Below are 15,039 nucleotides of genomic sequence, written 5' to 3'. Positions count from 1 at the left end.
GAGGCGTGCGGAGAGGAGAGAGGAGAGGAGAGGAGAGAGGAGTGCGGAGAGGAGTGCGGAGAGGATTGCGGAGAGGAGAGGAGAGGAGTGCGGAGAGGATTGCGGAGAGGAGAGGAGTGCGGAGAGGATTGCGGAGAAGAGAAGAGAGGAAAGAGGAGAGGAGAGGTGAGGAGAGAGGAGAGGAGAGGAAAGGAGTGCGGAGAGGAGAGAAGAGAAGAGAGGAAAGAGGAGAAGAGTGCAGAGAGGAGAGGAGTGCGGAGAGGAGTGTGGAGAGGAGAGGAGTGCGGAGAGGAGAGAGGAGAGGAGTGCGGAGAGAGGAGAGGAGAGAAGAGGAGAGAGGAGAGGCGTGCGGAGAGGAGAGAGGAGAGGAGAGAGGAGTGCGGAGAGGAGTGCGGAGAGGATTGCGGAGAGGAGAAGAGAAGAGAGGAAAGAGGAGAGGAGAGGTGAGGAGAGAGGAGAGGAGAGGAAAGGAGTGCGGAGAGGAGAGAAGAGAAGAGAGGAAAGAGGAGAGGGGAGAGGAGAGGAAAGAGGAGAGGAGAGGAGAGAGGAGTGCGGAGAGGAGAGAGGAGAGGATTGCAGAGAGGAGAGGAGAGGAGTGCGGAGAGGATTGCGGAGAGGAGAGGAGTGCAGAGAGGATTGCGGAGAGGAGAAGAGAAGAGAGGAAAGAGGAGAGGAGAGGTGAGGAGAGAGGAGAGGAGAGGAAAGGAGTGCGGAGAGGAGAGAAGAGAAGAGAGGAAAGAGGAGAGGGGAGAGGAGAGGAAAGAGGAGAAGAGTGCAGAGAGGAGAGGAGTGCGGAGAGGAGAGGAGAGAGGAGTGCGGAGAGGAGAGGAGTGCGGAGAGGAGAGAGGAGAGGAGTGCGGAGAGAGGAGAGGAGAGAAGGGGAGAGAGGAGAGGCGTGCGGAGAGGAGAGGAGAGAAGAGGAGAGGAGAGGAAAGAGGAGAGGAGAGAAAAGGAGAGGAGAGGAGTGCAGAGAGGAGAGGAGAGAGGAGAGGAGTGCGGAGAGGAGAGGAGTGCGGAGAGGAGAGGAGTGCGGAGAGGAGAAGAGTGCGGAGAGGAGAGAAGAGAGGAAAGAGGAGAGGTGAGGAGAGAGGAGAGGAAAGAAGTGCGGAGAGGAGAGGAGAGAAGAGAGGAAAGAGGAGAGGGGAGAGGCGAGGAAAGAGGAGAAGAGTGCGGAGAGGAGAGAGGAGTGCGGAGAGGAGAGGAGTGCGGAGAGGAGAGGAGAGGAGTGCGGAGAGAGGAGAGAAGAGAGGAGAGAAGAGGAGAGAGGAGAGGAGTGCGGAGAGGAGAGAGGAGTGCGGAGAGGAGAGGAGTGCGGAGAGGAGGAGAGGAGAGGAGAGAGGAGTGCGGAGAGGAGAGAGAGGAGAGGATTGCAGAGAGGAGAGGAGAGGAGTGCGGAGAGGATTGCGGAGAGGAGAGGAGAGGAGTGCGGAGAGGATTGCGGAGAGGAGAAGAGAAGAGAGGAAAGAGGAGATGAGAGGTGAGAGGAGAGGAGAGGAAAGGAGTGCGGAGAGGAGAGAAGAGAGGAAAGAGGAGAGGAGTGCGGAGAGGAGAGGAGTGCGGAGAGGAGAGGAGTGCGGAGAGGATTGCGGAGAGGAGAAGAGAAGAGAGGAAAGAGGAGAGGAGAGGTGAGAGGAGAGGAGAGGAAAGGAGTGCGGAGAGGAGAGAAGAGAGGAAAGAGGAGAGGAGTGCGGAGAGGAGAGGAGTGCGGAGAGGAGAGGAGTGCGGAGAGGAGAGGAGTGCGGAGAGGAGAGGAGTGCGGAGTCGCCATCACCAGCATCCTCCACATAGGAGTGATCTATATGGGTAATTATATCCGCTAGGTCCAGATGGTCTGTGGAGCAGAAAACTGTCACTGGACCCTTCTCCGAGAGCCCCCCAGCAGTCACCCGAAACAGCTGCCCCCTCAATGGAAGGATGATCCGCTCTGATCTCTATAACTTGATCCATGCCGGAGCCCCCCAGAGTCTCCCCGAGATCCCCAGCATTTCCCCGAGGCTCCCCAGTGTCTCTCAGATCCCCCTAAGCATCTCCCTGAGCCCTCCAGCATCTCCCCAAGCTCCCAGAGTCTCCCCAAGCCCCCAAATGTCTCCCCATGCACCCCAGCATCTCCAGACCCCCCAGGGTCAACCTGAACCCCCCAGCATCTCCAGAGCACCCCAGGATTTCCCCGAGTCCCCACCATCTCCAGAGCCCCCAGCATCTCCAGAGCCCCCAGCATCTCCAGAGCCCCCAGCATCTCCTCGAGCCCCCCAGCATCTCCCAGAGCCCCCAGCATCTCCCAGAGCCCCCAGCATCTCCCAGAGCCCCCCAGCATCTCCCCGAGCCCCCCAGCATCTCCCCGAGCCCCCCAGCATCTCCCAGAGCCCCCAGCATCTCCCCGAGCCCCCCAGCATCTCCTCGAGCCCCCAGCATCTACCCGAGCCCCCCAGCATCTCCCAGAGCCCCCAGCATCTCCCAGAGCCCCCCAGCATCTCCTCGAGCCCCCAGCATCTCCCCGAGCCCCCCAGCATCTCCCCGAGCCCCCCAGCATCTCCCAGAGCCCCCAGCATCTCCCCGAGCCCCCCAGCCATCGCCGGGCCCCTTTAAGGGAAGGATGATCTGGTCTGATCTCTATAAAGTGATGCCCATTACCAGTCATTTCTCATGAGATTGGGCATTTGTGCTGGAGCCCCCCAGTGTCTTCCCCGAGCCCCCCAGTGTCTCCCCCGAGCCCCCCAGTGTCTCCCCCGAGCCCCCAGTGTCTCCCCCGAGCCCCCCAGTGTCTCCCCCGAGCCCCCAGTGTCTCCTCCGAGCCCCCAGTGTCTCCTCCGAGCCCCCCAGTGTCTCCCCCGAGCCCCCAGTGTCTTCCCCGAGCCCCCCAGTGTCTCCCCTGAGCCCCCCAGTGTCTCCCCCGAGCCCCCCAGTGTCTCCCCCGAGCCCCCAGTGTCTCCCCCGAGCCCCCCAGTGTCTCCCCTGAGCCCCCCAGTGTCTCCCCCGAGCCCCCCAGTGTCTCCCCCGAGCCCCCAGTGTCTCCCCCAAGCCCCCCAGTGTCTCCCTCGAGCCCCCCAGTGTCTCCCCCGAGGCCCTCACGCTCTATTTTTATCCCGCAGGATACGCTCTTTTGTCACAATCTAATCTGCGCTCTCCGCCCCCCACAGAAGAGCGGGATCCCCACTATTCACCGCAATTACCGCATCCTGCATCAACACTGCCTCCTGCCTCTATAAGAGGGCGGCGAGGAGTCACCACAGGAAGAACAGGAGCTCAACACCAGTACACGCAAAACAGCAGAATAGTGATTACAGCTCCGGAGTATAACACAGCAAAACTAATGTAATGTATGTACACAGTGACTGCACCAGCAGAATAGTGATTACAGCTCCGGAGTATAACACAGGAAAACTAATGTAATGTATGTACACAGTGACTGCACCAGCAGAATAGTGAGTGCAGCTCTGGAGTATAATACAGGAGGTAACTCAGGATCAGTAATGTATGTACACAGTGACTCCACCAGCAGAATAGTGAGTGCAGCTCTGGAGTATAATACAGGAGGTAACTCAGGATCAGTAATGTATGTACACAGTGACTGCACCAGCAGAATAGTGAGTGCAGCTCTGGAGTATAATACAGGAGGTAACTCAGGATCAGTAATGTAATGTATGTACACAGTGACTGCACCAGCAGAATAGTGAGTGCAGCTCTGGAGTAGAATACAGGAGGTAACTCAGGATCAGTAATGTAATGTATGTACACAGTGACTGCTCCAGCAGAATAGTGAGTGCAGCTCTGGAGTAGAATACAGGCTAAGCAGCGCTGCCCTCTTACCCATGCTGGCGATGATGCTGTGCACCGGCAGGCGGGACGGTTCTCCGCAGATCCCTCTCCCTTTCCGTTTCTGCTTCTCTTCTTGTTTGAAGATGAATGCGGAGTTCTCCTCTTTGGTGATGTTAATGTAGAAGCAGGTGTCGGAGCCGGCCATGATGTGCCGGGGCCCGGGGTTCAGGGAGATGCTCTTGTTGTCCTCTCGCCGGACGCCAATCAGGCACACCCCATACCTATGCATGGAAAGGGATGAGAAAGAGTCAATGCTTCCTGCCCATAAAGGAGCCCTCCACCCTATTTTTTTTCTTACAAACAGCGCCCCCCCGATATATGGATGGTTTGTGGTACTGCACTCAAGTGATTGCAGCAAAGCTCAAATACCGGACAAGACCTATAGACAAAAACAAGACCCCTTTGTCTAATTGGAGGACCCTTTAAAACCAGATAGTGCTATCCTTGGGTGATGCGATACCTTCATTGCAGGGCTGTGACCTCTCGTCATTATAAAAAGGGTGCACTTACTTCTTGTGGGCGTGGAACGCTGCGTACGTGAAACTCTTCCCTGCGTACTCCATGAAGAATTTGCTGTCTCCCATACGGATATGATAGACCTCATTGCCCGAGCACCGGCCGTACATCCTCTGCCACTGCTCCGGGGACTGCTGCCCTTCCCTAAATGTGCAGAGGACCAGGATGAAAAGCCACCACTAGAGGGAGCTCACTACATACAGATTTATACAGCCGCCACTAGAGGGAGCTCACTACATACAGATTTATACAGCCGCCACTAGAGGGAGCTCACTACATACAGATTTATACAGCCGCTACTAGAGGGAGATCACTACATACAGATTTATACAGTCACCACTAGAGGGAGCTCACTACATACAGATTTATACAGCCGCCACTAGAGGGAGCTCACTACATACAGATTTATACAGCCGCCACTAGAGGGAGCTCACTACATACAGATTTATACAGCCGCTACTAGAGGGAGATCACTACATACAGATTTATACAGTCACCACTAGGGGGAGCTCACTACATACAGATTTATACAGCCACCACTAGAGGGAGCTCACTACATACAGATTTATACAGCCACCACTAGAGGGAGCTCACTACATACAGATTATACAGCCACCACTAGAGGGAGTTCACTACATACAGATTATACAGCCACCACTAGAGGGAGCTCACTACATACAGATTATACAGCCACCACTAGAGGGAGCTCACTACATACAGATTATACAGCCACCACTAGAGGGAGCTCACTACATACAGATTTATACAGCCACCACTAGAGGGAGCTCACTACATACAGATTTATACAGCCACCACTAGAGGGAGCTCACTACATACAGATTTATACAGCCACCACTAGAGGGAGCTCACTACATACAGATTTATACAGTCACCACTAGAGGGAGCTCACTACATACAGATTTATACAGCCACCACTAGGGGGAGCTCACTACATACAGATTTATACAGCCACCACTAGAGAGAGCTCACTACATACAGATTTATACAGTCACCACTAGAGGGAGCTCACTACATACAGATTTATACAGCCACCACTAGAGGGAGCTCACTACATACAGATTTATACAGCCACCACTAGAGGGAGCTCACTACATACAGATTTATACAGTCACCACTAGAGGGAGCTCACTACATACAGATTTATACAGTCACCACTAGAGGGAGCTCACTACATACAGATTTATACAGCCACCACTAGGGGGAGCTCACTACATACAGATTTATACAGCCACCACTAGGGGGAGATCACTACATACAGATTTATACAGCCACCACTAGGGGGAGCTCACTACATACAGATTTATACAGTCACAACTAGAGGGAGCTCACTACATACAGATTTATACAGCCACCACTAGAGGGAGCTCACTACATACAGATTTATACAGCCACCACTAGAGGGAGCTCACTATATACAGATTTATACAGCCACCACTAGAGGGATATCACTATATACAGATTTATAAAGCCATCACTAGAGGGAGCTCACTGCATACAGATTTATACAGCCACCACTAGAGGGAGCTCACTATATACAGATTTATACAGCCACCACTAGAGGGAGCTCACTATATACAGATTTATACAGCCACCACTAGAGGGAGCTCACTACATACAGATTTATACAGTCACCACTAGAGGGAGCTCACATCATACAGATTTATACAGCCACCACTAGAGGGAGCTCACTACATACAGATTTATACAGCCACCACTAGAGGGAGCTCACTACATACAGATTTATACAGTCACAACTAGAGGGAGCTCACTACATACAGATTTATACAGTCACCACTAGAGGGAGCTCACTACATACAGATTTATACAGTCACAACTAGAGGGAGCTCACTATATACAGATTTATACAGCCACCACTAGAGGGAGCTCACTATATACAGATTTATACAGCCACCACTAGAGGGAGCTCACTACATACAGATTTATACAGTCACCACTAGAGGGAGCTCACTGCATACAGATTTATACAGCCACCACTAGAGGGAGCTCACTACATACAGATTTATACAGCCACCACTAGAGGGAGCTCACTACATACAGATTTATACAGCCACCACTAGAGGGAGCTCACTACATACAGATTTATACAGTCACAACTAGAGGGAGCTCACTACATACAGATTTATACAGCCACCACTAGAGGGAGCTCACTACATACAGATTTATACAGCCACCACTAGAGGGGGCTCACTACATACAGATTTATACAGCCACCACTAGAGGGAGCTCACTACATACAGATTTATACAGTCACAACTAGAGGGAGCTCACTACATACAGATTTATACAGCCACCACTAGAGGGAGCTCACTACATACAGATTTATACAGTCACAACTAGAGGGAGCTCACTACATACAGATTTATACAGTCACCACTAGAGGGAGCTCACTACATACAGATTTATACAGCCACCACTAGGGGGAGCTCACTACATACAGATTTATACAGTCACCACTAGAGGGAGCTCACTACATACAGATTTATACAGCCACCACTAGAGGGAGCTCACTACATACAGATTTATACAGCCACCACTAGAGGGAGCTCACTGCATACAGATTTATACAGCCACCACTAGAGGGAGCTCACTATATACAGATTTATACAGCCACCACTAGAGGGAGCTCACTACATACAGATTTATACAGTCACCACTAGAGGGAGCTCACTACATACAGATTTATACAGCCACCACTAGAGGGAGCTCAGTACATACAGATTTATACAGCCACCACTAGAGGGAGCTCACTATATACAGATTTATACAGCCACCACTAGAGGGAGCTCACTACATACAGATTTATACAGTCACCACTAGAGGGAGCTCACTACATACAGGTTTATACAGCCACCACTAGAGGGAGCTCACTACATACAGATTTATACATCCACCACTAGGGGGAGCTCAGTACATACAGATTTATACAGTCACCACTAGCGGGAGCTCACTACATACAGATTTATACAGTCACCACTAGAGGGAGCTCACTATATACAGATTTATACAGCCACCACTAGAGGGAGCTCACTACATACAGATTTATACAGTCACCACTAGAGGGAGCTCACTACATACAGATTTATACAGCCACCACTAGAGGGAGCTCACTACATACAGATATATACAGTCACCACTAGAGGGAGCTCAGTACATACAGATTTATACAGCCACCACTAGAGGGAGCTCACTATATACAGATTTATACAGCCACCACTAGAGGGAGCTCACTACATACAGATTTATACAGTCACCACTAGAGGGAGCTCACTACATACAGGTTTATACAGCCACCACTAGAGGGAGCTCACTACATACAGATTTATACATCCACCACTAGGGGGAGCTCAGTACATACAGATTTATACAGTCACCACTAGCGGGAGCTCACTACATACAGATTATACAGCCACCACTAGAGGGAGTTCACTACATACAGATTTATACAGCCACCACTAGGGGGAGCTCACTACATACAGATTTATACAGCCACCACTAGAGGGAGCTCACTACATACAGATTTATACAGCCACCAGTAGAGGGAGCTCACTACATACAGATTTATACAGCCACCACTAGAGGGAGCTCACTACATACAGATTTATACAGTCACCACTAGAGGGAGCTCACTACATACAGATTTATACAGTCACCACTAGCGGGAGCTCACTACATACAGATTATACAGCCACCACTAGAGGGAGTTCACTACATACAGATTTATACAGCCACCACTAGGGGGAGCTCACTACATACAGATTTATACAGTCACCACTAGGGGGAGCTCACTACATACAGATTTATACAGCCACCACTAGAGGGAGCTCACTACATACAGATTTATACATGCACCACTAGAGGGAGCTCACTACATACAGATTTATACAGCCACCACTAGAGGGAGCTCACTACATACAGATTTATACATCCACCACTAGAGGGAGCTCACTACATACAGATTTATACATCCACCACTAGAGGGAGCTCACTACATACAGATTTATACATCCACCACTAGAGGGAGCTCACTACATACAGATTTATACAGCCATCACTAGAGGGAGCTCACTGCATACAGATTTATACAGCCACCACTAGAGGGAGCTCACTACATACAGATTTATACAGCCACCACCAGGGGGAGCTCACTACATACAGATTTATACAGCCACCACTAGGGGGAGATCACTACATACAGATTTATACAGCCACCACTAGAGGGAGCTCACTACATACAGATTTATACAGCCACCACTAGAGGGAGCTCACTACATACAGATTTATACAGCCACCACTAGAGGGAGCTCACTACATACAGATTTATACAGTCACCACTAGAGGGAGCTCACTACATACAGATTTATACAGTCACCACTAGCGGGAGCTCACTACATACAGATTATACAGCCACCACTAGAGGGAGTTCACTACATACAGATTTATACAGCCACCACTAGGGGGAGCTCACTACATACAGATTTATACAGTCACCACTAGAGGGAGCTCACTACATACAGATTTATACAGTCACCACTAGCGGGAGCTCACTACATACAGATTATACAGCCACCACTAGAGGGAGTTCACTACATACAGATTTATACAGCCACCACTAGAGGGAGTTCACTACATACAGATTTATACAGCCACCACTAGAGGGAGCTCACTACATACAGATTTATACAGTCACCACTAGGGGGAGCTCACTACATACAGATTTATACAGCCACCACTAGAGGGAGCTCACTACATACAGATTTATACATGCACCACTAGAGGGAGCTCACTACATACAGATTTATACATCCACCACTAGAGGGAGCTCACTACATACAGATTTATACAGCCATCACTAGAGGGAGCTCACTGCATACAGATTTATACAGTCACCACTAGAGGGAGCTCACTACATACAGATTTATACAGCCACCACTAGAGGGAGCTCACTACATACAGATTTATACAGCCACCACCAGGGGGAGCTCACTACATACAGATTTATACAGCCACCACTAGGGGGAGATCACTACATACAGATTTATACAGCCACCACTAGAGGGAGCTCACTACATACAGATTTATACAGTCACTACTAGAGGGAGCTCACTACATACAGATTTATACAGCCACCACTAGGGGGAGCTCACTACATACAGATTTATACAGCCACCACTAGGGGGAGCTCACTACATACAAATTTATACAGCCACCACTAGAGGGAGCTCACTACATACAGATTTATACAGCCACCACTAGAGGGAGCTCACTACATACAGATTATACAGCCACCACTAGAGGGAGCTCACTACATACAGATTTATACAGCCACCACTAGAGGGAGCTCACTACATACAGATTTATACAGTCACTACTAGAGGGAGCTCACTACATACAGATTTATACAGCCACCACTAGAGGGAGCTCACTACATACAGATTTATACAGCCACCACTAGAGGGAGCTCACTACATACAGATTTATACAGCCACCACTAGAGGGAGCTCACTACATACAGGTTTATACAGTCACCACTAGAGGGAGCTCACTACATACAGATTTATACACAGCCACCACTAGAGGGAGCTCACTACATACAGATTTAAACAGCCACCACTAGAGGGAGCTCACTACATACAGATTTATACAGCCACCACTAGAGGGAGCTCACTACATACAGATTTATACAGTCACCACTAGAGGGAGCTCATTACATACAGATTTATAGAGCCACCACTAGAGGGAGCTCACTACATACAGATTTATACAGCCACCACTAGAGGGAGCTCACTACATACAGATTTATACAGCCACCATTAGAGGGAGCTCACTACATACAGATTTATACAGCGACCACTAGAGGGAGCTCACTACATACAGATTTATACAGTCACCACTAGAGGGAGCTCACTACATACAGATTTATACAGCCACCACTAGAGGGAGCTCACTACATACAGATTTATACAGTCACCACTAGAGAGAGCTCACTACATACAGATTTATACAGCCACCACTAGAGGGAGCTCACTACATACAGATTTATACAGCCACCACTAGAGGGAGCTCACTACATACAGATTTATACAGCCACCACTAGAGGGAGCTCACAACATACAGATTTATACATCCTCCACTAGAGGGAGCGCACTACATACAGATTTATACAGCCACCACCAGGGGGAGCTCACTACATACAGATTTATACAGCAACCACTAGAGGGAGCTCACTACATACAGATTTATACAGCCACCACTAGAGGGAGCTCACTACATACAGATTATACAGCCACCACTAGAGGGAGCTCACTACATACAGATTTATACAGCCACCACCAGGGGGAGCTCACTACATACAGATTTATACAGCCACCACTAGAGGGAGCTCAGTACATACAGATTTATACAGCCACCACTAGAGGGAGCTCACTACATACAGATTTATACAGCCACCACTAGAGGGAGCTCACTACATACAGATTTATACAGCCACCACCAGGGGGAGCTCACTACATACAGATTTATACAGCCACCACTAGAGGGAGCTCAGTACATACAGATTTATACAGCCACCACTAGAGGGAGCTCACTACATACAGATTTATACAGCCACCACTAGAGGGAGCTCAGTACATACAGATTTATACAGCCACCACTAGAGGGAGCTCACTACATACAGATTTATACAGCCACCACTAGAGGGAGCTCACTACATACAGATTTATATACAGCTACCGCTAGAGGGAGCTCACTATATACAGATTTATACAGTCACCACTAGAGGGAGCTCACTACATACAGATATATACAGCCACCACTAGAGGGAGCTCACTACATACAGATTTATACATCCACCACTAGAGGGAGCTCACTACATACAGATTTATACAGCCACCACTAGAGGGAGCTCACTACATACAGATTTATACAGCCACCACTAGTGGGAGCTCACTGCATACAGATTTATACAGCCACCACTAGAGGGAGCTCACTACATACAGATTTATACAGCCACCACTAGAGGGAGCTCACTACATACAGATTTATACAGTCACCAGTAGAGGGAGCTCACTACATACAGATTTATATACAGCTACCGCTAGAGGGATATCACTATATACAGATTTATACAGCCACCACTAGAGGGAGCTCACTACATACAGATTTATACAGCCACCACTAGAGGGAGCTCACTACATACAGATTTATACAGTCACCACTAGAGGGAGCTCACTACATACAGATTTATACAGCCACCACTAGAGGGAGATCACTACATACAGATTTATACAGCCACCACTAGAGGGAGCTCACTACATACAGATTTATACAGCCACCACTAGAGGGAGCTCACTACATACAGATTTATACAGTCACCACTAGAGGGAGCTCACTGCATACAGATTTATACAGCCACCACTAGAGGGAGCTCACTACATACAGATTTATACAGCCACCACTAGAGGGAGCTCATTACATACAGATTTATACAGCCACCACTAGAGGGAGCTCACTACATACAAATTTATACAGCCACCACTAGAGGGAGCTCACTGCATACAGATTTATACAGCCGCCACTAGAGGGAGCTCACTACATACAGATTTATACAGCCACCACTAGAGGGAGCTCACTACATACAGATTTATACAACCACCACTAGAGGGAGCTCACTACATACAGATTTATTCAGTCACCACTAGAGGGAGCTCACTACATACAGATTTATACAGTCACCACTAGAGGGAGCTCACTACATACAGATTTATACAGTCACCACTAGCGGGAGCTCACTACATACAGATTATACAGCCACCACTAGAGGGAGTTCACTACATACAGATTTATACAGCCACCACTAGGGGGAGCTCACTACATACAGATTTATACAACCACCACTAGAGGGAGCTCACTACATACAGATTTATACAGTCACCACTAGAGGGAGCTCACTACATACAGATTTATACAGTCACCACTAGCGGGAGCTCACTACATACAGATTATACAGCCACCACTAGAGGGAGTTCACTACATACAGATTTATACAGCCACCACTAGGGGGAGCTCACTACATACAGATTTATACAGTCACCACTAGGGGGAGCTCACTACATACAGATTTATACAGCCACCACTAGAGGGAGCTCACTACATACAGATTTATACATGCACCACTAGAGGGAGCTCACTACATACAGATTTATACATCCACCACTAGAGGGAGCTCACTACATACAGATTTATACAGCCATCACTAGAGGGAGCTCACTGCATACAGATTTATACAGTCACCACTAGAGGGAGCTCACTACATACAGATTTATACAGCCACCACTAGAGGGAGCTCACTGCATACAGATTTATACAGCCACCACTAGAGGAAACTCACTACATACAGATTTACACAGCCACCACTAGAGGGAGCTCACTACATACAGATTTATACAGCCACCACTAGAGGGAGCTCACTACATACAGATTTATACAGCCACCACCAGGGGGAGCTCACTACATACAGATTTATACAGCCACCACTAGGGGGAGATCACTACATACAGATTTATACAGCCACCACTAGAGGGAGCTCACTACATACAGATTTATACAGTCACCACTAGAGGGAGCTCACTACATACAGATTTACACAGCCACCACTAGAGGGAGCTCACTACATACAGATTTATACAGCCACCACTAGAGGGAGCTCACTACATACAGATTTATACAGCCACCACCAGGGGGAGCTCACTACATACAGATTTATACAGCCACCACTAGGGGGAGATCACTACATACAGATTTATACAGCCACCACTAGAGGGAGCTCACTACATACAGATTTATACAGCCACCACTAGAGGGAGCTCACTAGATACAGATTTATACAGTCACCACTAGAGGGAGCTCACTACATACAGATTTATACAGTCACCACTAGGGAGAGCTCACTACATACAGATTTATACAGTCACAACTAGAGGGAGCTCACTACATACAGATTTATACAGCCACCACTAGAGGGAGCTCACTACATACAGATTTATACAGCCACCACTAGAGGGAGCTCACTATATACAGATTTATACAGCCACCACTAGAGGGAGCTCACTACATACAGATTTATACAGTCACCACTAGAGGGAGCTCACTACATACAGATTTATACAGCCACCACTAGAGGGAGCTCAGTACATACAGATTTATACAGCCACCACTAGAGGGAGCTCACTATATACAGATTTATACAGCCACCACTAGAGGGAGCTCACTACATACAGATTTATACAGTCACCACTAGAGGGAGCTCAATACATACAGGTTTATACAGCCACCACTAGAGGGAGCTCACTACATACAGATTTATACATCCACCACTAGGGGGAGCTCAGTACATACAGATTTATACAGTCACCACTAGCGGGAGCTCACTACATACAGATTATACAGCCACCACTAGAGGGAGTTCACTACATACAGATTTATACAGCCACCACTAGGGGGAGCTCACTACATACAGATTTATACAGCCACCACTAGAGGGAGCTCACTACATACAGATTTATACAGTCACCACTAGAGGGAGCTCACTACATACAGATTTATACAGTCACCACTAGCGGGAGCTCACTACATACAGATTATACAGCCACCACTAGAGGGAGTTCACTACATACAGATTTATACAGCCACCACTAGGGGGAGCTCACTACATACAGATTTATACAGTCACCACTAGGGGGAGCTCACTACATACAGATTTATACAGCCACCACTAGAGGGAGCTCACTACATACAGATTTATACATGCACCACTAGAGGGAGCTCAATACATACAGATTTATACATCCACCACTAGAGGGAGCTCACTACATACAGATTTATACAGCCATCACTAGAGGGAGCTCACTGCATACAGATTTATACAGCCACCACTAGAGGGAGCTCACTACATACAGATTTATACAGCCACCACCAGGGGGAGCTCACTACATACAGATTTATACAGCCACCACTAGGGGGAGATCACTACATACAGATTTATACAGCCACCACTAGAGGGAGCTCACTACATACAGATTTATACAGCCACCACTAGAGGGAGCTCACTACATACAGATTTATACAGCCACCACTAGAGGGAGCTCACTACATACAGATTTATACAGTCACCACTAGGGGGAGCTCACTACATACAGATTTATACAGCCACCACTAGAGGGAGCTCACTACATACAGATTTATACATGCACCACTAGAGGGAGCTCACTACATACAGATTTATACATCCACCACTAGAGGGAGCTCACTGCATACAGATTTATACAGTCACCACTAGAGGGAGCTCTCTACATACAGATTTATACAGCCACCACTAGAGGGAGCTCACTACATACAGATTTATACAGCCACCACCAGGGGGAGCTCACTACATACAGATTTATACAGCCACCACTAGGGGGAGATCACTACATACAGATTTATACAGCCACCACTAGAGGGAGCTCACTACATACAGATTTATACAGTCACTACTAGAGGGAGCTCACTACATACAAATTTATACAGCCACCACTAGAGGGAGCTCACTACATACAGATTTATACAGCCACCACTAGAGGGAGCTCACTACATACAGATTTATACAGCCACCACTAGAGGGAGCTCACT

At 48.4% G+C, this 15,039-nt stretch overlaps 1 protein-coding gene across 1 annotated transcript in view; it reads right to left on the bottom strand.

Moving 5' to 3' along the window:
- KCNT1 (potassium sodium-activated channel subfamily T member 1) overlaps positions 1-15,039 on the bottom strand; it is a 324,059-nt gene that overhangs the window by 50,377 nt on the left and 258,643 nt on the right. The window contains 2 exon segments of the mRNA XM_075324674.1: positions 3,808-4,037; positions 4,327-4,476. Coding sequence (XP_075180789.1) covers positions 3,808-4,037; positions 4,327-4,476 — 380 coding nt within the window.

Source organism: Anomaloglossus baeobatrachus, chromosome 9, assembly GCF_048569485.1.
Source record: "Anomaloglossus baeobatrachus isolate aAnoBae1 chromosome 9, aAnoBae1.hap1, whole genome shotgun sequence".
Taxonomy (NCBI): domain Eukaryota; kingdom Metazoa; phylum Chordata; class Amphibia; order Anura; family Aromobatidae; genus Anomaloglossus; species Anomaloglossus baeobatrachus.
This window is presented reverse-complemented; position numbering and strand designations above follow the sequence as displayed.